We start from the raw sequence: 27,824 nt of genomic DNA on the forward strand, positions 1-27,824 counted from the left end.
AACATATAATTGAAATGCGCGGGTAGATCAAACGGTAAATGAATTGTCGAAATCCGTTTAACTGTATGTCCACCACACGGAATTGAAATAAATTCGTAAAACGCTGATAGCGAACCGCGAAAGCATTAATGCGACACGACGACTTGCAAAAGATATATCTTTTTTCTTCTTTTCTTTTTTTCAGGCTGAAAGAGTTTTTCCCGCTCGAGTTATATATATATATATATATATATATATATATATATATATATATGTTTTTACTTATGTATCCTCAGCTTGCAATCTCAGTCCACATATTACACATGATAAGAAGGTGAACTAATTGCAGCAGGATGCTAACATGTATGACAACTTTGTAAAGTGATATTTTTTGTTTCAATTCCCTCATCGAAGAAAACAGTTACGTAAAATTATATAAAGTCTGTAAGAAGTTTCATTGTGACCGCAAATACATCGAGTGTAACTTCACACTACGTATACATAAGATTCTGTTACGAAATAATATAATTTTCGTAAAACTTCTGCATTATATGATTGAATGTTTTCTTAAAAAGAAAGATTTGTCACAGATTGTTGAGAAATATAGTTTAATATTTTCTTAACTCTTTGATGCCATTCTATATAGATCGTTTTGTCATGTACTTGCTATCCTGGATATTCTAAAAAATATAAAACTAAATATACGACAATTTTTTTTTTTCAATCGAAACGCTGAATATAACGGCAACAAGCAAAGTGTACATCTGTTAATAAAAAAATCATAACGTACCAAAGTAAAAGAAATCTCGGGTATACTATACTAAGAGTAGCATCAAAAGGGAATTATAACTAGAATAAGAATATATTAAATCTTCAATTTTTTATGATGAGCACAGTGTGGATATACCTTATAGATGAAAACGATAAGTACGTTATTTATTAAAAATGCTTATATAAACTTCTGCAGTTGGTTTTATAAATAATTTATAAAACAATACGCCAAACAGAACAATAAGTCATGATAACATCAAAATGAATGATGGTATCAAAATAAATAAAAAATGATTGAAAAATGACTTTTAATAATCATTTTAAAGTCATTTCGACATCATTATGATATCATGATGATTTATTGTTCTACTTGGATATAATTTGAGTAAACAATTGTACTTATGAAATGTACTTATCAACGAATTTAACTACAAATATTTGGACTCTGAATTTGAGAGACTTCTTCTTAGAAAGTCCATTATTAAATACCAACAAATAGTAGTCTGTACTTGACTTTCGCATTGAGAAGGACTCAAATTTAAAATCGGAACGTTTACAGTTAACTTCGTAACTACATTCTAATTGTTTGTAAATTATATTTTATCGCCTTATAAATATAATTTGCGCACCAACAACCGCGCACGCTTATATTTAAAACTCATATGTAAAGCATTTTACATATATTTGATTTATTCTTGGAGCTAAAACTATTTTCATTTTTTATTTTAAGTTATTTATCTATATAAGCTTATCCTAAAAAAATATTATCTTTGTTCAAAATGTATTCTCGTATAATTTTATTTTATTATTGTAATTTTGTACTATATATTTGTAAAAAATTTATGAAAGTTTAAGTAAAAAATGACTTCCTGCATTTACGCGCTTAATTCGAGCTTGTACAGCTATCTTGTATCTACCAGCGTGTAGCTCATTGCATTTGCATATTTTCATTTCTACCTGAGATTGGGATTCTAGAATCGACGTTTAATTAAACATTTCGCTGTGCGACACAGCAACAAAAACATTCTCGATTAAGTCGATTCTCCGGAAATAATTAATCATACTTATTGTTCATCAATACAGATATTCGTCCATTTGTATCAATTCATTCTAGATACAAACAGTTTTTGGTCTAAATAAAACTAAAATATCGGATTAGAAAATAGACAAAAATAAAATAATAGAAATTAATTTTTCAAAAGAGTTTTTAACTTTTTCTCATTCTTAATTTATCTTTATTTAACAGCTACATAAGAAATATTTCTTCAGTTTTACAGCTATGTACTTTTTATATAATTTTGAAAAGTTGGTAATTACAATTTTGTAATTTCAATCTAGCATGGAGGTTTTGAATGTGATTTTTAAATGATATAATTGAACTAAATATGAGAACAAAATATATGCGTATATCCAACATGTAAAGTTACACTTACTAGTAATTGATAATAATTTATATCCCCTCTTCTATTCCTGCATTCTTTTTTCTATTTTCAGATTTTTGTAAATCATGTTCGTTCTGTATATTCGAAAAATTTCTATCTATAATATAATTGATATCATTCTATGACTAACAAACTAATATGTACCACAAGTAGTTACGTCGTGAATATCTGCTGAGTTATTTTCGGTGTTATGCAAGACACTTTATTTTCAGTACCTAGATTTAATTCAAGGTATAGGTATTTTGGAAAAAATATCGAAGTACAAGTACTATTAAAATAAAATATCTAGATACAGGTACATTTAATATATCCTAAGACTTTTGAGTACTTGGTCATCACAAATACATTGAACATCACGAATACATCTTGCAAGAAATAGAAGTAACTTGTTACTCGTAACAAAGTTATAGTTACAGATTACTTTTTTGATTTTACTAGTAACTGCGTTACTTTTTTTTGGTAACGGTAACGTAGTTACATTTTTTGGTAATGATAATGATAATAATAACGGATAATTGATGGATTTGGTAATGAATGATGGATTTGGTAATGAATTTTGCAGTTACTTTTATCATTACTTTGCACCGATTGGGCACCCATCTACTGTGATTAGCGGTCGTTAATTTTGATAAAGTAACGGAAAAGTAACGAAAAGTTATTTTCTCAAGTAATGGTAACTGTAACGAATGAATTATTAGGGAGTTTTGCATTTATCCAAATATGATAACGCTAAGGTCAGATTCTTCTTCTTAATTACTTAAGAAAAAGATAACGTGATTTTAGCATTCACCGTATCTGGATTTATGTTATTGCAAAAACTTCCTACTTTAAAAATTAATAATGGTAACTTGTTACTCTTTTTATTCGATAACGAATAACTATAAAAGTACTTAAAAAGTAACTTTCCTTACCCGTGTCAGTAACAAGAAATGACACATTAATTCTTATTACATGTCATTTGTAAATAAAAACAATTTGGATAAAACGAAATGATAAGGTCGCTTTAAACAATATAATATATTATAGTTTCGAAGATGCGAAAAAGCATCAAAAAATTGTTAAAATTGCTAGTCAATTTTAACTCGTGATATTACTGCGGTAGTTTAATAGAATTAGTGTTTCAAAATCGAAAAATCATTTCGGCGCGTGTTTCAAAAAGGACTACATACGTAGTATATAAATTTACACAGAATAATTTAGAAGCATTTAAGATCCAGCTATATAGACTGTTTAAGAGTTTGATTCGCCCGATTTCTATCGCCCGAGATAAAACAAAAACCGGATAAGAAGCAAAAAGACAAGATGTAAAAAATAAAAACAAAAGGCAAAAAACAGGAAACAAAAATAACACAAACTATAGGAATCAAACTCTTAAACAGTCTATATAGCTGGATCTTAAATGCTTCTAAATTATTCTGTGAGATAAAAGTTAACGAACTTCGAAAGAAACGAGAAATACGTAGCAAAAAATACAATTGTTAATAAAACGGTTGTAAAGGAAAAAAAAGCAAAAGGTAAAAAACAAGAAACAAAGAGCACATTGTAAAATAGACTTACAAATCAAGTGCTTTTTACAACTATTTACGTCGCGATTGTCGCGTCGGGGGAATAAGACTAGTGTTAGCTTATCTTTATAATTGCTTTAAAATTATCATATAATTTATATTTTTTTTTTATCTGGATTGTTCTTATTTACAAATGTAATAAAAATTAACGAGTTATTTCTTGCTTTTGATGTCACGATTTAAGGCTGTGATGATCATTCAGGAGCCTTAAATGTACAGATACTTTTATTTATTAACATAAAATTTTAGAATAAACAGATATTTATGATGTCATGTATTACGTAATATTTACGTATTACATGTATTTTATATGTATATTTATAAATATTCTATGTCAGTTTAACATGTTATACAATAAAAACAAAATAATACTTATACAACTATTAATTAGTTTTATTTAAATAATTCATTTAACATTTATGCATTATGTTTTAAAAACATCAAACATTCAACATTTTCATTGGACAAATTATTTTGTTACGGCGTTAAAATTTGGTGCCTTGTATTAAATGCACGTTCAACAGTTCAGTAAAAATGTGTCATATTTCATAGAAATTTTTGTTATACAATTGAATAATCTATTTAATGCAGAAAAATATCATTCAAAAAGTAACTAAAATGTACCTAAATATAAGTATCGATACATAAGTATCGTAATATTTTTATACGTATTGTTATATTTTATCGTCATATTTTTATCAGTCCGATTATATACGGAGACCCTGTGTAACTAAATAGACATATGTATCAATATAAGGTTTATATCTTATCGGAATAACACAATATAATATCTCACGAACACAAATGATTTTCTCATTAATTTGAATTGATTCTCTTTATCAGAGTGTAAACGATACATTCTCTTGTATTTATATTCTGATTTATAATTAAAAAGGAACTTTTATATGTATTAAGTATATATTTCACAAAGTATATATATATATACAAGTTCTATCTCCAAACTATTGCACTTATAAATTTTTCAATCGTCTAGGATTTCATTATAATTTATATTCTAACAAAAACCATTAATTTTATCTTATCGGTTATAAAATTAATAAGTAGATGAATGAAACTTTAAAAATAGGATATTTAAAAATAGAATGATTCAACATATCTGTTATAAATTCCGTATGATTTTAATGGTACGCAGTTATAAAAATGTAGCAATACACATATAAATCTTCAACCCTTCTCTCTTAAGCGATGTAACAAGAAGTGGGGAGCCTCCTATTAAACTTAGTGCGGACATAATATCTAGCAGTGTCAGTTATATGTTTCTCGTAAATGTCGTTGAACTGCATGTTATCTGTATTCGAGCTGTTCAGTTCAAGTTTACAGTGAGTTGAACTGTACAATAATCATATAACAGGCATCACAATTACAATAGCGGCCAGCTAACAACAATAGCTACAGGCATGTTCGAAATTCTCTGTACCTGCGTGGTAATCTTATATTTACTTTATTATTATTTGACCGCTGATTTTGACTATTGGACATCATGCGGGATCAATGGACCGAAACCCATTCCGTTCTTCGGCAACATTGTCGAATTTTTAATGGGCAAGAAAAACCTGAACGATTTTTTCAAAGAAATTTATGACCGATATCCGAAAGAATCCATGGTGGGAGTATTTTTGAGAGGAAACCCTGCGCTCATCATAAAAGATCCAGAATATATCAAACAGGTGTTGATCAAGGATTTCACCATCTTTGCCGAACGACATTCACATGTTTATGAAAAGGTATTCTTGAAAATATTAATAATGTGTAAATATATGCAAAGCAATAAGTAAAAACAAAATCAAAGACAAATAAACTTAAGATGTTGATTAATTAAAAAATGTAATAATCTTTACTAATGAAGATGGTAACAATTCTGTACGGTTCAATTGTACAAAGTCTTCATAATTAAAAAAAATAATTTTAATTACTTAAAATAATTATTTTTAATTTGTTTTCTCATTTTTTGTTTCGAAACGTACATATCAATTACAATAACTAAAAAAATTAAGAGTTGGAAAAGAGTATCTCTCTTTTTCTCTCTCCAATTTAAAGTTGAGCTGACGTATAAGTTTCGAGGCAAGCGTTGATCATTCGGAAACTTTGAAAGGAAACTTTCTAACATAATTCCCACTTTCTGATACACTGATGCATAATTTATAGGCCGAACCCATGTCCATGCACCTCTTCAAACTCGACGCTCTTAGATGGCGATCATTAAGAACGAGGCTTTCGCCCATCTTCACGACCGGGAAGTTGAAGGACATGTTTCACTTGTTGCTGAACTGTTCCGACCACTTCGAGAAGTATCTAGATGAGATAGTATCTAAAGACAGTATTGTCGAGTGCCGACATCTGACATCTAAATTCACTATTGACGTGATCGGATCGTGCGTTTTCGGTCTCGAGATGAACGCATTGAAAGAAGAGAATAATCAGTTTCAGCGTATGGGCCGTAAGATATTTCGCTCTACTCCAAAAGTCATGATTAGAAATACACTTAAAGAAATACCGTGGTTCTACAAGAATTTCGGATATTTCTTTGACGATCATGACGTGACCAAATTCATGACAGATATTACCCGAGAAACTATAGAATACAGGAAGCGGAACAATGTGCATCGAAACGATTTCATCAATGTACTTATCGACCTCAAAGATAATCCTGGCAAATTGGGCGTTAATAGTAGGAACATTGCTTTTTTGCGTCTTAATTTATAAATTTTCGAATGCGTTAGACGTATTTTTGTCATAAAACAATTAATATGATAATTTAAGAGTGATTAACATGATATTACACTGAGAGAACGACTTTGTTGAAATAAATAAAAATTTAGGTAGATACAAATTTGAAAATATTTTTGTTAAAATATCAAATTATTTATGGAGGAAACTTAATAATTAATGAGTAATATTGCAAAAAGTATTGACATTCTAACAACTAATTTGAACGTTCTGCTAGTTATTTTGACACTTCAAAAAATTATTGGGTTATCTAAAAAGTATCCGTGGTTGTTTGTCACTAGATGTGTTGACTAAACACCATCTAGTGAAAAAACCGCGGATACTTTTTAGATGACCCAATATTTTCAGATCTGCATCTAAATGCTAAATTTTTAAATATTTCAACAAAATTGTCACTTCTCGTATATTCAACACTATTATTTTTTAATTTTTTTTTATATGATAACGATTGTAATAGCCTATAATTTCTTTCTTCTTCATATAAAATCTAAATATAAAATTATTATTATTCTTATTTTTAAGATGTAACGGATGAATTCATTGCTGCCCAATTGTTCGTATTTTTCGCGGCTGGTTTCGAGACATCTTCTATTACGATGTCTCTTGCAATGTATGAACTAGCGCAGAATCAATCAATTCAAGAAAAAGTTCGAAAGGAGATTAAAGAAGTCCTTGACAGTACTGACGGAGTAATATTATATGATAACATCAAGAAAATGAACTATTTGGAAAAGATTTATCAAGGTTTGTTTATCTTTTAAAAAGTATTTCTTATAAATAATTTAACAAATCAAATTCATTCACAAAGGTTGTTGTGATTTTTTTCGATTTTCTGAAAATCAGAGGCGACTATTTCCGTGAGATATGCGGAAGGTTTGATAAATCAACTGTTCGATTTATCGAAAAAATATCTTTCTGATAAATCAAGTGTTTGTATTACTTTGCAGAGGTTCTTAGGAAATATCCACCAGTAACGTTTCTAATGAGGCAACCTACAAAGAATTATACTTTCGAGGGGACTAAGATCACTCTACGAAAAGGGCAAGTTGTGATTATACCCAATTATGCTATTCAACATGATCCGAATATTTATCCAGATCCGGAAGTTTTTGATCCTGAACGATTTAGCGAGGAAAATGTAAAACAGAGGAATCCTATGTATTATTTACCTTTCGGAGATGGTCCAAGAAATTGTATTGGTAATTTAAAAAATTTATGGAAAAATTTTTGTGTTACAACAATATCACAATGTTTGCGAAATTTATTTCTTTTCATATTTAACATTCTACATACACTCATGCATACACATACATAGACAGGGCATATAGACATATTTACTGGAGAAATATCGAAATGTGATATCGAAATATCGATTGTTTTTTTTAGGTAAAAGATTTGCCACTAATCAGACCAAGGTTGGTTTAATTAAAGTGCTGATGAATCATAAAATAGATGTTTGTGAAATGACTCAGATTCCACTTATCCATAGTCCATGGACCAATTTCTTGTTCCAAATAACTCATGGCGTATATGTAAAATTGACCAAACTCGACTAATATATAATTTGTAAGTATTGTATGCTACATGTATACCTGTACATTTATAAGTTAATCAAACAATACAAAATGACATTATGTATTCCATTGTAACGTTTATGTAATATTCATAGTACACATTTACACTACATATTAATGTAGGTTAACTTTACTCTCAGTACAATTTACTTTCATCTTTTTCTAATTTTTAAAACTAAGAAAAAATGAAAAATATGTTGAACCGAGATTAAAGTTAATTTATATTGATAGAAACAGACATAAGTCAATGAGATAACATTTATTGATAAAAGAAAAATTAATCGTGTAAAATTTTTTGCAATGTTTGAATAATTATATCTATAAGCATTACACACACATCAATGATCGCAACACATCCAGATGATTCAAAAGATTCAACTCCCTTTTTACTATGAGTATTTATTCATTAATACGGATATTTTATTGTGTAATATTATTCTCAGTTCCGTATTAATTTTATACATTAATTATAATTGCAAAAGTACAATAGCCGATGTATTAATTTGATATATATGTATTACGCAATAATGTTAAGAATCATTACATTCTAATAAATATTGATGTGGATTTAATATTAACACTAACGTGATGAGAATTTATTATTATATAGACATCGCATGGCGTTAATATTAATTGATTAATCTTCATTGAACTCATATTTGTTTCTTACAATCACTAAATATGAAACGAAATTGTATTAAATAAATAATGACCAACTCAGAGAATAACGCTACATAATATTAATAATAATGCTAAGAAGAATCATATTATTATTGACAGTTCGATAATAATCCAGTTTTGGTTAATATGTTGACATTTCAATATTCCTCATGTTATGCATCATAAATATCATGTTCGCAGTAATACTTATTTTGAAATAATACATATAATGCTACGAACAGGTTGCGCTTCATTATGCACTGCGAATACTGAAAATCTATAGTTCACGTTACTATAACTATAGATTTTTAGTACTCGCAGTGATTAATGGAATTATAGATAATGCACACTTGAAATATGCAAATTATTGTATAATGTATACGTATAAAACGGTAAATAACGGATGTAAAAAAATTATAATATTAATCCTCCAGCACTACTTTGTGCCTTTTAAGGTACAGTCGATATTACGTTTTCTCAAAATTCAGATTTCAATATGTAAAAAACAAATAAAACATAATCTAGTTTTTATTATAGTAAAAATTTATTATTAGGTTTAACAAGCGTGCAAGAATCTTTTTAGATTTTCATGTAAATCGGAGGTATAAAAAATATATGCTGTTTCCCAGAGTGTAAATTATGATTGAAAATTTCGAAGTGGTGCAGGAGAGTTAACCCTTTATTGCCTGGTGTAACTTTGAAGTTATATATTAATATCGATATTTTGTTAATTTTATGTTACATAGTCGAATGAAAAGAAAATAATTGATTATGATTGATCAATTCTTACAGATTAATAAATGATCCTTTAATGCTTTTGTAAAAAAAAAGTATTGAAACTACTGAATCCATTATCAATCTGTATTTAGAGATTAATATTTGTTAATTTTATGTTACATAAATTTTTTTATGGCCACGAAAAAAATTTGGACCATAGAGGATAATAAAAATGTATGTATAATCAATATTATAAAATAGATTTTGATTCTTAAATTTAACCTACGAATTTGAATTTGAAAAGTTAATTATGCATGAAATATTCCCTCCTTAATTAATCGTAGCTGTTTGTATAATATTTATATTGTTATTACTACTTATTTTTTAACTGTATGGTTAATTAATTTTACAAAAAAAGGAACGGTCTTAAATAATTATAAAGTGAATTGCGACAGTAAAATGTAAACACTGAGTACTGAAAACATTAGGTACACAGTTTCTGCTATTATATTGCAGAAACTAAACCCGGATTACAATTTTTGAAATGAGGATTGCGCACTCGCAAACAAACGGAAAAGTAAAGCAAGTTTCTGGAACGTAGTTTTCTAATATAAAAGCACATCAATTGTTGCTTATTACAAAAATATTTGTATATATGTAAATACATTTGTATTTATGTGTGTGCGTGTGTGTATACGCACAGATTATTATATATGATTATACATATTCAATGCTTATCTTAATACATTTTTATACTGTTTATAAAAAATTTTAAAAATTATTTATTTACAACACACAATAATTATTATTAATAATAAAAGTATATTTAGAATCAAGTTTTTAATAATAAAAATAATAAAAATTTATTTATTTCGATATTGTACTGTTATATCAGTCTTGAGATAAATTATAAACAAATAAACAAATAGTTTTAAATATTTTTATTTATAACTATTTGCTTATTTGTTTACAATTATTTGTAATTTTATACACACAAATTTTTATTATTTTAATTCATTAAAAATTTGACTCTGTAAATATACTTTTATTATTAATAATAATTGTTGTTAATTGTGCGTTCTAAATAAATTTTTTAATTTTTTATTTTTAAAAGACAAGTGACAAACAGAGAGATAGGTAAGTAAATTTTCAGTTTCTCTTTGACATAAGTTGTCGTAAAATCATTTGTAATTAAGGAATTTCGTTTATAAAATGTCATATTTGATTCATCTTATACAGATACAATAAGAAATGTGATTTATTAAACACCTGACAAAAATAATGACGAATATTTGGTAAAAATGGTATCTGAATAAATTCATTTAACACCGTTATTATAAAGCAGTGATAAACATAATAAAAGAAGATAAAAATATATATTTTCTTATAAGTCTGTAACAAAATAATATTTTCCTGAATATTTCGCGAAAATTGCACCAAAATAACTAGAACATATTTTTGCATTGTATCGTGTACTATTTTACATACGATAATAATAATGATTGATACTGTTTCATTAAAAAAATTTTGCGAGAGCAAATGAATAACTGAATATAAAATCTTAACAATGATGATCTGACAATGAGAGCGCAATTGTGTGGCGATTATTATATCACTTTTTGGATAAAAATTCATAATTAAGTTTTGCTGCTAAAAGGGAACTAACGATGCGCGATAATATGTAATATCTTACTCGAGCGCTTTACGTTCGTTCCGCAATGTACTATTATATCACCGCAAAGTACAACTATCGGAAAGTTTGCGGTTGGTGTGAAGAGACCAACTTCGCTGCCGATTATTTTGACAACTTCGGGAAAATTACATTCGCGCGCGAAGATAACAACAGATAATTACTTAATGAAGATCTATGATATATATATATATATATATATATATATATATATATATATGAAGGAGAACTACTGATAGGGTTTATTCTTTTTTTCAGTTTTATTATAATAGCAAAAAAGAACTGGCGTTCGTAAAAATATCCTTATATTAAAGATTTCTCTTGTTATCGCTAATTTTCAGTAATTATCAACTAGCTAATCAATCTCGCTTTCATGTATTTACTAAAATATATCCTGAAATTTATTAAAATCAAATTGATCTGTATAATACTGTAATACATGATATGTCAATATAATAGACTTAAGACTTAGAATATTACATGACTTTATTATAATTTTATATAACGCTTACATTTCTTCTTTTATTAATCTTCATTGTTGTTCAGTGAGATCAGAAATAGCTTTAAATGTCTTTAATCGTGTGCATACTACCGCACGTTATTTTCATGAGATAAATAACAATACTTCACTGCAGTATTGAGATAATATTCAGATATTTTGGACTATTCTCATTTTGGCAAGTGTAATATCTCGAGCGAATCATCGTTCTACAATAGCGTTCCAGAAACTTGTTGCGAAAGCAATAAACTTTCGTCTTGAGTATACCGTATTGCGCACCTGCGCTTTTAATGAATACATTATAATTATGGTAAATGCGATCGCTGTCTTGGTTACTTGATATATATTGCGTATATAAACAAGTTAAGCGTTATTGCATAATTGTAAGCTCGTGCTATTTATATTTTTGAAAAATTTTATCAACACAGGGCAATTTCGAAATTGAACCATTTTAGGATTGTTCCGATACAAATTTTGTAAAATTTTTAAATAAAGATAAAAGAGGCAGCCGACAAAGAGTTAACATTTCACGTTTTTCCAGTTATGTCCTCGAATTTTAAATGTCCATGCCAATGCAATGCATATGTTTCATGTGTGTATACATGTGTGATTTTTTTCGGTTAGCCGACACACACGTAAATCACTTTCACTGCCTCCGGGGTGTACGAATTAAATCCGGCTTGTTCTGTAATTCAATTTTTAGTTTTTAATACTCGCGCTTTTATGCATTGGCAGTTGTCATTTTTCTTGAATATTTTTTATTTTACTGCAATACAAAGCGCATGTAAAAAAATTGCTTGCAGTATATTGGAATGCGTAAACACGAGGAATTAATAGGAACTGATAGGAAAGTAATAATAACAATAATAATAAAAGAAGGTTCGCGCGAGAACATTCTGATTTTTAAAATTTTATTTTTACATAAAAACACATAATGTTTTTTTCATATTAATTAATTGATGTACTATCTTAATATTTCGCAATTATTTGAACGGACACATTCATCATTCGTTATCAGTGCTCAATGATATGAATAATATTTATACATATAAATATATTCTATGTAATTACATTTTACACATATCTTTAAATTTTTCGCTTTTATTTAATGTTTATAACAATTTAATTTTGTATTAGTAAAAAATGAACGTAAATACTGCAACGGCAATTGAATTATTGCTGAAGTTTGAAATCTATCATAGATATTATATAACATCGTAACTTAAAATAAACTTCATTATGAAATTATTTTACAGATTTTCAGTAGACATTTAATTTTCAATATAATTTGTTCCTGTTAAATTTTGTTTTCTGTTTTTTCTCTAAAATTCGCATACCACGCAAGTAGTTTTAGTCGATCGACAGAGAGACGCGAAGTTATATTCGCAAACGTAGTTGGTCAGACACACAGAAAGCAACACACTGTGTCATTTCAATGGTAGTGCGATTGTCATTTTGAGTAAAACGCCGAATGTTTCAAAATGCTTTGCATCGCACATAATATCCATCTCATGTGTGTTTGACATAATCCTCCTTTTAACACTAAATGACATAGAATCGATCATATTATAATGTTTTCATTTTCAGAAAATGATTACAAATTGCTTCGAAGAGCGATATATTGATTCATGATTTTGTATATTGTAAGAAAAAAGACATTAAATTATTTTCTTTTAAACAAAAAAATTATTAAATTTAAAGTAAAAAAAAACAGAGAGAGATTCTTTGATTTATTTGTGACATTAGGATGGAAATTGAGTTTTCGGTAATCTTTCCGAATTCTTACATTTTTTATATGTGCACTTCAAGATTTTTTTATTCCTCGCTTCGCTGGCGTACAGATTACTTCCCCGTATTGTTAAGCCTTATTTTTCACGTTCCGATCTAAAGGCTAAACACAAACGACTCGCGTTCTCTTTGTTCGGTATCGCTCGCGGTCTCAGCGTTTTCTAACGTTCACGCGATTCGCGAAGTGTCGGGTAGTCCGAAGGGAGGAGTGCACGCAGTGGTATAGGACGAGGTTGGGCGCGGGAGCGAAGGGGATGAAAAGTGATCGGCGGGCGCTTTAAGCGGCCGCCGCACCGGAGGGTGACGGACCTACACGAGTCATGCCGAGCCGAGCCGAAAGCTTCGATGGCACTGTCAGTAGGCCTGCCGCAACGCAGCAGTGAGCGCGCCTTCCACCTTGAGCAGGGGTTCGCGTTTATCGAGGATCGGTTGGGAAGGCCGATTGGAATCAATCACCGATCTCCCGCGTGAGTGAGACCTGGACATCAATCAAGATCCAAAGCGAATCCACGCGTGACAGGTGAAAGTGACTTTACGGTAGTTGTGAACCAAAACCACCCTCACGCGATCGCTCTATTCGTGTCCCAGAGGAAGACTCATCACGAGTTCGCCACTGCACTGTCGGCCGCTGACCCGGGGTTGCGATCTGGTTTACGGAATCATGCGGTTAGAACATTCTCCCTCGAGAAGGAATGAGATATATTTTTTTAGATAAAATAGATAATATTTAAGCTAGATAATTCTTCCCAGGTAATCAGTCACATTTGTACCTGAAATGGAGTTGGATCTGACAAGTCCGATGTGATTGGAGATATTAATACTTTGGTGTTTGCTGCTTGAAGGCCTTTTCTTCATTTCCCTATAATAAAAAGCGACGCAGTATAAATTTTGCGGAGGATGCACGAGAACGGTGGGCGGTAATCCCGATATACCAAAGTGCATAATGTAAAATGTTTTTCGTTAGCGGATGTGTTAGTTGCGATCGTTAACGCTATCGTGATCGCACGATATGACAAACTAATTTATCGATTTTTCCGTCCCACGTTCTCGAAAACATCATTACGTCATTATCACCAAGCGATGACGAGGAGAGATGACGTGGAATGGGTCATCTGTGTGCGCGCGTGTGAGACTTAGTGGTGTATGAAGTGAACGCCAATAGACTGTGCAAGGATGTACAATTACCCGATCGAGTAACCCTGTTAGACGACGCTGAAGTTTCCGTACATAAATAACGCGCGTAATCGCGCGGAGCCTTTAAGGAGTTACGCGACTTACTTAATCTGCAGTTTTACGTCGAGAATCTACCGGCGAAGTGCCTCGCGTGCTCCGTCAACTGCACTTAAGCCTTCTCTCAAAGCGCAGGTCGGGACCCCCGCCGTCACCCTCGCTCGTTACCGTTAAAAGTGTCGGACGTTTTATTGGGAGCCCGTGCTTTTCACTGCCGGTGAAAATCGGCCACCTCGGAGGACCGAGTCAGATCGATGCGACGGATCCTCCGTCTTCAACGTCTTATGACGAGATGCACCCCTTAGAACCGAGATTCCGGATGACCTGACGTATCACCGGGGATCTCCTCCACCGCTCATCTCATTGAAATTTATCAGCAGCATCGACTCTCACTTAAGCAGGGTTTAAGGAGAAGGACAGTGTATCTGCACTGAGGAGACGGAGGAGATAAGAATTCATTCCGCTTACAATGAAGAGGATGCTTTTGCTGATGAGCTTGCTGGCCCGATTCGTCGTTGCGGAAGTTCTGCTCGGCGACGTCGACGAGCCACGTAAGTGAATGAAGAACTTGGAAGTTTTCTAGTACAGAGAAAGGCAGAAGGGAATAAAATATAACACATAATTGCGAAAGGAGAGGAGTTCCATCTCTCCCTTTTCGTTTACGTTCGCTAATGGGATTGGGAAAAATAATTGGTTCAGATCGATAAGTATTCCTTCTATTCTTGTTATAAGGTTTCTTCCTTTAGTTTATGTTTCTCCAAAGTTCCGTCATCGCTTATATACGCCGACACGTTTAAGGCTAAGTACCTACGTTGCTTTCGCAGGTAACGGGGAAAATGTTTACGCTTGCAATATTCCCCTGCTTTCAACATAGTGAAAATATTTACGCGCCTGCATTAGGATCGCTTATATCGACGTCCATATCGATTTTCCATATCACAACGCAGGATAATGAACCAGCAGATGTGACACGCGAGATAGTGACACGATAGCTGATCAATTTCTTTTATTAAAATTTTAATTTCGCTTAGTGCCGGCAGTAAATGAAATATTTAATGCAAAGAATTTAAATTTATCAAAAAAGAATATGATTAATTTAATCTCAAAAGATTATGATTAATTAATTCTCAAAAAGAAGTTTAAAAGACTTTCGATTGGTATCGCAGATAAAAATATTAATAATCATATTAATAATTAAAGCAAATGTAGATAGTAAAAACTATAATACGATGTCGAATAGTTAGTGATTAAATATTTTACAGAACTCTAGATAGAGCATGAAGAAAAATTAAAATAAATGTCTATACGTGTACAATCGTATTTCTGATAAAATTTTCCTCTCATTTCCACCGTTTATATCTAATCGCGCATGTATGACAAATATCATAAAGACTAGAATATGGTACTTTGATAAGAATTCTTGAACAAACGGCAATAATTGAATCAATTAACACAATTAGTCACAGCGATCGTTTTGTGACTCTAAAAAAAAGATTACAATGACCATTTTTTTGTATCAAATAAAAAATATGCCAGTCAAATAAAAAATACTGACGGTCATCTAACCAGTTAACTAAAAATAGAAAGAGAGAGAGAGACCTATACATTTTATTTTATTAACACTTTTGGATTTAACCAGAATAAACTTCAATTAGTGGACGTTCCAAAAATTCCACTAAAGAAAAATCTCCACATTCGACATTAAATATCGTTTTATTATTATTACTATATTGATTTTTCAGAATGCAGCGCATATTCATCGTATGTGCCAATAAAACGAACGGACAATAATTATACGATCAGCGATCGTTTGCCAATGTCTGGAATTACTGCATCGGCGGAACACGTCGTCGGATCGTGCCGTAATTATCATGCAACAACGGCTTGTAGCAAATAGCGGCATTAAACGCGAAACTAAATCGAGCAAGACGAGAATTTATTTGGTGATCCGATATATATTTCGGCATTACGTACAGGCCGATGTGCGAGGTGACAAATGATGCGTTCTGATTTACGACACGGGACCGGGTAAAAGGGCACGACAGAATTTCAGGCGTGACGCGCGGCCGCGATTTATGCCGCTAATTAATGGCGAAGGACAAGTTAGCGCGGCCGTCATCGTAGCGACATCGGCGACAACCTCATAATCGTTATCGTGCATGTTGTGCGTGATGTGACATGTCGCGTGCGCGGCGAGCGCCGGAAAAAGATGGGGAGCATACATTAATTTTGACGTACGCACAGGACGTGAACGGCGTCGAGAATTCGCCGCCTGTCAATAGTTGTTTTGCGGGTAGCGACGGGGACGCGCCCTCCGCCGCCGCGTCGCGTCGTCGTGCTCCACGACATCGGACAGGACCGCAACCCGTTTATTTAATCGGTGCATTATGCAAATTGACATAACGGTTCCACTTCGGATGCAGTAATCGACCGCCATCTCTCGACAGATTCACAATGGGCCAACATGTACGCTGAATAATTGGCAGTAGCGTATCGTGGACTGAAAATCAAAGCCGTTGCATGTGCACCCTTTCCTCCTCCCCCTCCCCTCCCCTCTCCCCCTTCCCCTCTGTCCACCCCATACCCACGAATTCTCGTGTATATCAGGAATCAACGATGGACCCCTGGCGTGTAACGCGCGCACACAAATGCGTAATGGTATGTATGCCGTAGATTCGGCTGTTCCGTTCGAAATTGAATGATGTCGGGGAGGAGTAGATCGGAGGACATACACGAGTTGGAAAAAACATATCATGCGAGTAATGAAATTATTTCGCGTTGGCATTTTTTTTTTTTTTTTTATAAATAAAGGTTGTGCGAAACGCGCGCCGTTAAAAAAAGAGAGAATTCTGTAATAAAGAATATCCCACAACTCATACTGCGTCGATGCGTGGATTCGCAAATTTACGGCTTCGATTGTTTTACACAATTCTTGTCAGCTATAGAGATATATGAAAGTCATCATTATTCTATCTCGTGCTGTGTTAGCTTTTGGCTTATATTTTAAACTTCTTAAAATCCTCTTATCTATTATTCCGAAATAGATTTTTATCTTCACACTCATTTGTATTTTTAACTCTAATCGGGATTCGTGCCGTAACATCACTTTAAATTAATGTACCTTTATTTAAAATTAACGTAATTTAACAATTTTATTTCCATTTGGGAGGTCAAAATCCGAGAAAAATAAAATAACGTAATTTAAAATTATATAATATTGTGAAAAATATTTTTTACAACGTAGTTAAGGAAAATAATGTTCCGAGTTTGTTGAATTAGCAAATATCAATTAGGATTAAATGTTTTTATCTCGTTTTTATGACAATTCAGATTTAATCGTGTAGCTAAACTCTTAGGTTCTGTCACGTTAAAATTTTATATCATCTACCATTTAAACTGGTCAAGATTTCAAGGTTTCAAAGTTGTTCGTTAGGCAAATAAAGCAAAAACGATGATAAAGTCAAAGATTGCGTATGAGATTTTAATGACAAGTTAGCAATATTCGTCGATACGGCGTGTAACGCAACGTCCTTGTCATGGTTTAAACACCGATTACTAAAGTAGGACGATTGTAAAGTTAATAGGGATGTGGGACGTTCGCAGTAGCGTTACTTTATCTACTTGCCACGGTAGGTGCAACATTAAATTTTTATTCGATCGTTAAACCGGATAGATTACGATCAAAGACATCAAATGCTATCCGTATATCGCGTATACCATATCATAGCAGCCGACTGTATATATTGCATTGCTGACAGTAAAGCAAATTATGAAAGTGCGCGAACTCCCAGTTGTACACATAACGCTATGTGTACGTACGTGTCCATAGCGTTGCTAAAATAGTAGCGAAAGTTAGAATTAAAAGTTCATAGTTTTAATCTTCGTTTAATAATAAAGATTAAAAGGTATGTTTAGACCGAGAAAATATTTAGAATTTTTCATCGAAAGAAAGCTCGAGGGTACAATTCGCAATTTATAGATTAGCATCACAATGAACATTTTATTTATAGTCTTACTTTTTCTTTGCAAATTGCATCGTCCATCCGCTATTTTATTATATGTGGATTAATCAATAAAGCTATTATTATCCTTAACGATTTATATAAGTTAATTGAGACGAAATAAATACAATTTATGCACTGCTTTATTTTATATTGCAATTATAAATGAAAAATAATATCATTTATTTTAAATATGTGAAAACTACGAATTGATATGTGAGAGCGTTCATTTCATGCAGATGCACATTAAGATATTGATTTTATCAAAGCTTTCCCATAAATCACTGCGCAATGACTTAATCGACATTAATGAACTTTGATTGCGCACAAAAAAGTTAAAAGACACGGCGATATTACATATATAAAATGACTTTTTTAACTGTTCCAAAGAAGCGTTCATTTTCATTCGCTGCGTTTAAAATTTTAAAATTCATTCTCTTTGAAGTCATCAGTGGATATACGGCCACCGCACCGCTTCGAAGTGGTGCGTCGAACGTTTAAACGACTACAGATCTCCTCGCGGTAAACCGCGTGCTCGTAATGGAGCGTAATGCGTAACAGTAACGGTCCATTACGGGCGAAGATATTGAAATTCCACGGGAGTGCAACTTCGTTCGATGGAAACTTAAAATTCTTTCGCCGGCGGTCGCGCTGCCGCCGCGGCCGTGGTCGCGGCCAACCTTCCCCCCAAGCTTGAGTTTCATATCGAGCTATAAGAAGAGATGTGAAGAAAAGTTTATAAAGCACAGGTAAACCTGCAGTATTCCGCGAACGTTGCGCGGGCTCGAAATAAAAGGAAACTGCAATTACAGCTCGTGGCGGTGACGTTGGGGGCGGTGGCAGTATATAGAGTCTCAAGTAAAAGATTGTTTAGACAACTTCTGATTGATCCGCCATATTTTCTTGCTTGAAATAGAATGAAATAGACGAATAAGATAGAATGAGATACGTGGATGAGATACGTTTTATGCATAATCTATCTCTTTTATTACATTTAATTAAATTAATATGTAGATCGTATGTGACTTTATAAAGTCGAAACTGGTTTCACTTAATTTTTAATGTATCTAATGCAATAAATGTAATCAATAATGTAATGTAATAATTTTAACATTCTTCGTTATTAGTTCATCTTTGGCCATTTATCTCAATGGATATATGTATATTGTATAATCTACCTCATCCTACTCTCTAAATATGAATCAGTGGATAATTATAGACATTAATCCCAAGTATGCCAATAATAATCAATAAAATGTGGAATCCCTAATCTAGTTAATCTTGTTTTAGTGTATAAATTCAATGACATTGGAAGTGATGTGCAAATATTGATATTTTGCACAAACTCTTCTCTTTTTCTATTGAATTTCACTGATTATTCAATGTCAAGTATGTCGATTACCGAATAATCAGTGATTATCCACTGATTCAGATTTAAAGAGTATCTTAAATTCAGAAAAATGACGGATCAAACAGAAATTGTCTAATACCCTACCTATTGTAGCAACTTTGCTTTGACTTTGAGCGAGGCTTAAAACTCTCGCTTTCTCTTTTTAAAACCGAAAGGGAGAGATGGAGCTAATTAAGAGATAGCAATCCAATCTCTTACTTGAAGATCTTTATGACGATATGAAAACCACATTATGAGAAAATTGAGAAAGCGCAGTTGTCGTATCCCCCTGTTGAAATGTCATTCATGTCATCGTGGATTAAGGGAAAAATAGAGAGAGAGAGAGAGACAACGAGAAACGAGAGAAAAAATGAGCTTCAATGTCCGTCGCGAAATACATGGTAACGATCGGTGACTCAAGATAACCGGAAGCTCGGCGTAGATAATGTATCCGGATGCACGACGACGCCTTACCCAGGTTTACCTCGGGGTGCACGACCCCGATGGCGCACACGTTCGCCCTATTCGGAAGCCGCGACTGCAGTCGGAACGTGACGTTGTCGGGTTGGGGAAGGCGTATTTTTGGTACGTCGCCGTATTGTCGCTCCCTTCGGTTTTTCTCCTCTCTTCGCTTAGAGCAGAATTTTATTGCCGGTGATTTTACCGTGCAATTTTGCATAGGGACGGATATGTATGGTGTTACAGAAGTTCATTTTATCCCGATCATACGTAATAGGGAACGAGCTGAAAAGAATGCCAGTTTTATTTCGATATTGACGCGTCGTTACGAAGTCATTCATCATGCACACAAAAGGCGCTCCGTGATGTGCCCGACAAACTTCTCTTGTACATTTTCTGTGCAATTTAGAATCAATTTTTTTCTAAAAAAGAATAATGAAATGTATTATAGGATAATTTTTTAATTATGAACAATTGGAAACATAAATGATTGAACAGTGAGCTATATTTTTTAATACGATGATAATAGCTCTCTAAGATTTATTTAGTAATTCATTAACTATTAATGAATCGGCGATTGAAAAAAAAATTACAGCAAATTATATCTTCTTTAAATAAAATATTATTAGATTGGAATATTACTGAAATGAAAGCTAAAATGATATTGCTGATTTGCAATTCTGAAGAGATAGTATTATTTTTACAGTACTAATTATTTAAGTTTCAAATTAATTTTTTATCATCTTTCCAATATACATAAAATTATGATGCAATATTATTTTCCTCGAGATAATTGTGTTTATTGAAGTGAGGAAAAAAAATGCTAGAATTTGGAGCAAGGTCTATGAAAATATGCAATGGCCTAAATTCGTGAAAAATAACACGCTTACGTGAAATTATCCTAATATCGATATTAAGCAGAAGTTGCAGGTTTGCAATTTTTAATAAAAGTTTTAGGCTATTGGAAGCTCTTTCGCGTTCAACGAGTTTCGCTGTTGAAATTCCGCGTTGCAGTTTCTCGTTTCCGTGCCATTGCGTTTATGTCTTCTTGCGCACCAATGTCGTAACAGTTCCTATTTGTAATACAGGATCATATCATGTCCTCCTCGATATCACGATTTTCTCACATCCGGCTAGCATAAAGGCCAAACGTCATTTTCCGCCTCGCATATTACTGTTTGCATTTCGTAACGTTTAACAAAAGGCGCATGCATAATATTAATTCTTTTATCGTATCTTTTTTATCTTCTACAACGTTTAATCAGCATATGATACGCAGCATCGATTTGATATGAAGTCACATTTTGTGTTTTATAAATAATATTTTTTTAGAAAATCTCTCCGTTTTTTGAATTTTAGTCGTATTTTGCGTCTAATAAGTAATTTCTATTCTCTCTCTAAAAATAATATACATCCTTTTCACTTTTTACATTTTATATATTATGTGTAAGTATATTTTGTATTCACGATATTAAATCTTTTTCAGAAAATATTTAATTAAGCTAATTATGTTACAGTTTTTATATTATATTCTGAAATAATTAAAAATAATGATTCATATATATGCTGTGGCTAATTATTAATATTACAAGGCATCGTAATAATAATATGATACATTTTCGGGAAGAAATTAATACTATTTCACGGGAAAAATTTTAACGTTAGTAATCGGAAAATATGCAATTCTCGCGCAATTACTAGCGGACACGTGTAGAAATAATCGACGATTATACCATCGCGCTGCTGACGGTCGTCTTTGTCGCGATATTTAATTCCGCAATCGCAGGGCTATAAAAGCCGCGTTACAGCGCCTATCGCCGTCAGCGTTATTAATTTTCAAACTGCACGGGGGTTACGCCCGGAAGGCGGTCCGTGGGTGTTCACCCCGTTCACGGGGTGGTTGAAGGGGGATACTTCGTAAATCACTCGACGGGATTTATTATCGAGGATGTTCGCGTAAATGGCGGCACCATGGTGCGGCTTCGACCGCAACGCCGGAAAAGAAAGGAAAAGCCAACGGCGGGCGCAACGATGGAAAACGAGCGAGAGAGCGGACTCCGTGGCCGAGGATGACTCGGCCGTAAGAGAAGGATATCCGGCCTTGAAAAGCGAGAGGTAAAAACCGAGAGGCAGGGAAAAGTGAAGAGAAAAAAGATATATAAAAAAAAAAAAGAAAAAACGGTGGAAGAAGAATAAAAATGGGAAGTGAGAAGAGCACGAGAAACATCGCGGGAACTATTTCCACAATGGTGCGGTGTACAACGTTCGGTCGAGCACGCTGGCGCGAAATAAGTCGGCGCGGCTAGGCGATATGTGTAGCACGAGAAAAACAGGAAACCGCGGTATTTCAAAGTCCTGGCTAACGAACGACCCCATAGCCGACTGGTTGGCTGGCTAGCTGGCTACCTGGCGGGCCGGCCAAACTTTCTGTTAGTACGCGGATGGAGAACCTTCCGGCGAAAATTTTCCGCGAGCTCCATCGAGCTGTGACTAATGCGCTATTCCGCCATGACTCTTTCCTGACGATAGGACTAGTTGTTAAAAAATAAATAAATAAATAAATAAATGTTAAGGATTCAACTTTTACAAATAAGATGCTCTTTTCCTCTCTACATGGAGAAAATAATTTTGTTAAAATATATGTATAAAAATTTGGATGCGAAATCTGAAAATATTTCAGTTGGATTATTACATTATTTTGCTGGCTTGTTTTAGTCTAAAATAATTTTTACGTATTTTCGCTCGAAGAACAATATGGAATTGTAATATAGTGAAACTATTTTATCACTGCATAAGATATTAACACACACACACATATATATATATAGCATATTACAATAGTTTCTTATAATCTTTTTAGTGAATTTACTTAAAGGTAAAAAAAGATGCAATAATTTTGTAATGCAAAATGTAAGGATTATAAAGGTTAATAAAAATAACACAGAGAGACATAAAATATTATACGTTTTTAAAACACCAAAATGTTTCCATGAATCGCTTATTTATTATAACATGAACGAAAATATAAACAAATATTATCTTTTTGTAGTTACTAAAAATAAAAAGAATTAAATTACACTGTAAAGTTTTATTTTAAATAAATATTTATGACATTCATCGAGAAGCTACGTTACATTACTATATCTTTTTGAAAATATCTTAACGGTTAGAATAAACAGACGAGACATACATTTTACATAAAAGTATTGTTTCTATGCACACAGAGTTGCATCAATTCTCGTTTTAAGAAGAATGAGTCAAATATTGAACATTTGATAATGTTATTCCTGATGTTATTACTAGTGCGAAATTTTTGGCTGTTTTTATCATCGATGCTTCCTCTGAGAATTTCACTGAGTCAATATACTTATAGTATATTGATAATATATAGTATAATATATAGTATATTGATAATATATGTATATATATGTATATATATCTTTATCGTACACATTTTGCAGATCACGAAACACGAGCGACACAGATACCGCACGGATACCGCATGCGTTGACTAGTTCTTCTCTCATCACGCGATGTTTCCGCTTCGACTATTGATTATCCAGCGGATCATACGCCGTATTTATTTACCTGTCTATAATATGCTCACGGTGAATGAAGCGCTCGGAGATTTGTATGCACAATAAGCGATTTGTCGCGCTCTCGACAGCTCTCGTTGTTCAGAGGAGGGTTTGATAACAAGCGCGAGCGCGCGAGGATCCCAAAGGAAACGGTCAAATAATAATCGATTTATTTATTTGTACAATTCCGATACTTGTGTGCGAGAGTCTACCTTCTTCGGGATCCAAACGACGATTTTCAACGATTATTGATACTAAATATTACACGCGACGTCTACGTTAATCGTCGAAAATAATCGTCCGAGAGAGAGATGCATCCCACGCCATATCTACATAAAACACCTCCACTATTCGCAGCGTTTTCAATTATTTATGCTACGTTATGCACGTACCGAGTATGTATTCTATAGCTAATTAGAATAATGCGGAGAACGATGGCGACGTTACAATGCTGCAGCACGACCGATGAAATTTATTCAATACTAACAGCGCTAATTTTACATAGGAATCTTGATGAATTATTAAAGACTCGCTTCCCCACCCGCGGGAAGCATGTCCAGGTTACGTACATTTCATAGCTTTTCTATTTGGCTGTTCGCCAAGTAACGAGGCTTTTCGATTAAATGAATCGATTCTTGTAAATGTCTAGTCGTATTATGCTTTTATCATGGCGCTCACCATGGAGCTTCAAATTCTTCCCTTAATACTGCAATCATAATTTCGGTCTGACTTGTATTTTGAATACGGATGCAATTAAAAGAATATCTATATAATGCAAATAAAAATACGCTTACGATGGTGGCTTTTATCAAAGGCTAAATTCTACTACGAGGATTTCTCTTTTGCTATATATATATATATATATATATATATATATATATATATATGCTATATATATATATATATATATTTTGCTATATATATGTATACATACGCGGAAAATTAATAAGGGAGAACCCCTTTAACAAAAAAGATATGTACCGCGCGAGATTCGCGGAGGATAGAAACGATGGGAACATGCGATATGGGCGTGGCACAGCCCCACTGCGAGCGTCCCACAAAAAGTGTGGCAATAGCGGCGAAAGACAGAACATAAGAAACCCCCGACCTATGAACCTGCCTCGTGCACGTGATGTCATTATTGCTCTGCATTTGCCGCTCTCCGGTCCCGCTCCTGCTCGTCTCGTTTCGCGCGCGCGTAAGTAAGGCGATATCGTACGCGCGAATTCGTCGGGAGCAGCTGCAAGGAGCCCGTCCTTACGCGAACATTCGCGGCAAATTACATTTCCGCGACTCCACCCCTCGTCGACCGAAGAGCTGTTACTTACTTACAAAGCGCGCTAAGTCGTAATTCTCGTAAAACTCTTCTCTCTCTCTCTCTCTCTCTCTCTCTCTCACCCCCTTTCCTCCCTTTCTTAACCCGAAAGTTCTTTAAACGATCTCGCGCGGGGAGAGGGAGAACCTCTTTGATCATAATCTCTCGGCCGGAGTTATTTGGGAGCTCCTGAATTCCAACGCGCGCGACCACTCGAGCGATAAAGTCGCTTTACTGGAGAGAAATCTTTTTTTTTTTTTCTCGAATGATAGCGCGAGAAAAGAGAGACATAGATAGACTCGCGTCTAAGAGCAACCCTATCATTACCTGACAGATTATCTCTTCCGATTGCCGAAGAAGTGCGTCCTGAAATGTCTTCGGTTGATTTTCCTAAATTAAAGCTGTATAAATCGATGTTTCTCTTCAGTGTGCAGTCTCAATAGCAGATAATCGTTGATTGCTCCGGATAGCACGCCCACCTAGTTACACCGCTAGCTACGGTAGACACGGATTTGAATAAAATCACTGAAAATTGTCCTGATTGCCTATTAAGATGCATTCGGGCAGACGTTATATATTAGCGCTATTTGTGTCATTCTATTTTTTTGTTTTACGTCTAATAAACGATGGGGATAGAATAACACAAACAGCGCTAATAGCGTCTCTTCAAATGCATCCCTAAAGCTGGATCTATATAGAACGGTGGTCACAAGTCGTAAGATTAGACCGCAGCGTGACTTGTGTGATGTATTTCCATTTGCAGGACGCAGGACACGAAAGTTCATCCAATTTCAATGTGTCCTGCGTTCTACGCCCTGCATCCTTAAGCCGGATCTATATATAGCACGCAGAACGCAAATCGCAGATCGTAAAATTAGAACCTGAACTAAACGTATTTCAGGTCGTAGCCTCTGGACGCACTAAAGTTGGATGAACTTCAACTTTCATGTAAATTTGATTTTAGGAGTGCGTTCGAGAAGCGTATTATTTTGGCGTTATTTACGTCATTCTGTCTTCTCATCGTTTACTAGACGTAAAACAAATCTCTAAATTTGAGACTGAAAATTTAAAAAAAGTGTGAAAATATTTTCACTTTTGAACAAGCGTAATAGATTTTCACTCTTTAGGGATGAGATTTCATTCTTTTTTTTGGAATAAGATTTTATTTTTTTGGGATGAAAGTCACTCTAAGAAATGAAATCTCATTTCAAAAAAAGCAATGAGATTTCATTCTTTTGAAATGAATCTCATTCCAAAAAAAAGAGCGAAAATTTGCCACTCTTGTTGAAGAGCTTTTTTCATTCTTTTTTTTTTCAAGATTGGCTCAATTTTCACTCCAAAAGATTTAAACAGAACGAGAATACAAATAGCGCTAATAGCGTCTCCCCGAACGCACCTTAATAGGCAATCAGAGCGCGCTCTATAGAGGAGGTACGACTCCGATGGTAATTCCCGTTACGTCGTGGATTAGAGTAATTTCATTTGAATCACATATAATCTATAGATTACAGATTGCGTCCGCGTTTTCTCAGCCCATGGCGAATGTCACGGCGCAACTAATGAGTTTCTCACGAGCGCAGTATCGCTGTATGTAGATCGCACGCAGATCGCATGATTACAGTGAAAAATATGTCATGAAAGAGCGTTACAACTCGAATCCCCGACCTCGATAAGTCTTCGTCGAGCTAATGCGGCCGACCTCCTTCTGGTCGCCGTTGTGCGAACGAAATTGCAACGAAAAACTGCGACTTTTCATCCGTCGTTATATTTACGGTAACACACGATTTTGATTGTCTTCTTATTAATCCTCGTATCTCATTCTTCATCTGCAGCCTTTCTGTAATCCGCTCATCTCCGTCAAGAGTGATTCAGAAAAGCTGCTTTTGGTCCGTCGCGGAAAGGATCCCGTCAGAGCTCCTTTACTTTGTTCCCCGTCTATCTCGCTTTTCCTTTTCACATGTTCCTTTCTCCCTCCCTGAGGACTCGACGCAAAGAGGAGAGTTCCGGAACTCAATGCGGGACTGATTGGCTCGTGCGATTATCTGTGGTCCTCCGATTGTCTTGGAAACGTTGCCTAGAAAGAAGTCCGGCCAGAGTAATATTGAAGTCCCAAAGGAAAAAGAGGAGGAACGGATATATATACAGGGATATAGAGAGAGAGACATACAGAAAATAGAGAAAAAAGGAAGAAAACGGGAAGAAAAAGAGAAAAAGGAAAGTGATGGCGCGATTCCGCGAACGCGTGATCGCGGAGACGACGAGAATCCGGAAGCGGAAGAAGCGAGGAGCCTCGCTTTCTCGTTTTATCCCGCGGATCTGGATTCATTCGGCCAGACAGCCAGCCAACCAGTTCGGCCATCCTCTAATGCCCGGATCTTTATACGCTTCTTAGCTACCAACGCGGTTTCTGAACGAAAG

General features: G+C 33.8%; 2 protein-coding genes and 1 long non-coding RNA gene across 3 annotated transcripts in view; 2 read left to right on the top strand and 1 right to left on the bottom strand.

Annotated features, from left to right (window-relative positions):
- Positions 1–251: 251 nt before the first annotated feature.
- On the top strand, positions 252–9,737 carry LOC105144580 (cytochrome P450 6a2). Its single transcript, XM_011053558.2, has 5 exons — positions 252–5,502; positions 5,924–6,446; positions 7,028–7,249; positions 7,453–7,704; positions 7,892–9,737. The coding sequence occupies exons 1-5, from the start codon at positions 5,176–5,178 to the stop codon at positions 8,059–8,061; spliced, it is 1,494 nt and encodes a 497-aa protein (XP_011051860.2). The 5' UTR covers positions 252–5,175; the 3' UTR covers positions 8,062–9,737.
- Positions 9,738–13,308: 3,571 nt separating this feature from the next.
- LOC105144509 (uncharacterized) overlaps positions 13,309–27,824 on the bottom strand; it is a 201,089-nt gene continuing 186,573 nt past the window's right edge. The window contains exons 7-9 of the long non-coding RNA XR_015545850.1: positions 15,132–15,242; positions 14,204–14,292; positions 13,309–14,079 (exon numbers count right to left, since the gene is read on the bottom strand). This is a non-coding gene — a long non-coding RNA (uncharacterized LOC105144509). The remainder of the gene's footprint in view (positions 14,080–14,203; positions 14,293–15,131; positions 15,243–27,824) is intronic.
- LOC105144508 (neural cell adhesion molecule 2) overlaps positions 13,963–27,824 on the top strand; it is a 34,975-nt gene continuing 21,113 nt past the window's right edge. Inside the window, exon 1 of the mRNA XM_011053446.2 lies at positions 13,963–15,214. Coding sequence (XP_011051748.1) covers positions 15,133–15,214 — 82 coding nt within the window. The 5' untranslated portion in view covers positions 13,963–15,132. The remainder of the gene's footprint in view (positions 15,215–27,824) is intronic.

This window comes from Acromyrmex echinatior, chromosome 8 (genome assembly GCF_024713525.1).
Source record: "Acromyrmex echinatior isolate Ae372 chromosome 8, ASM2471352v2, whole genome shotgun sequence".
Taxonomy (NCBI): domain Eukaryota; kingdom Metazoa; phylum Arthropoda; class Insecta; order Hymenoptera; family Formicidae; genus Acromyrmex; species Acromyrmex echinatior.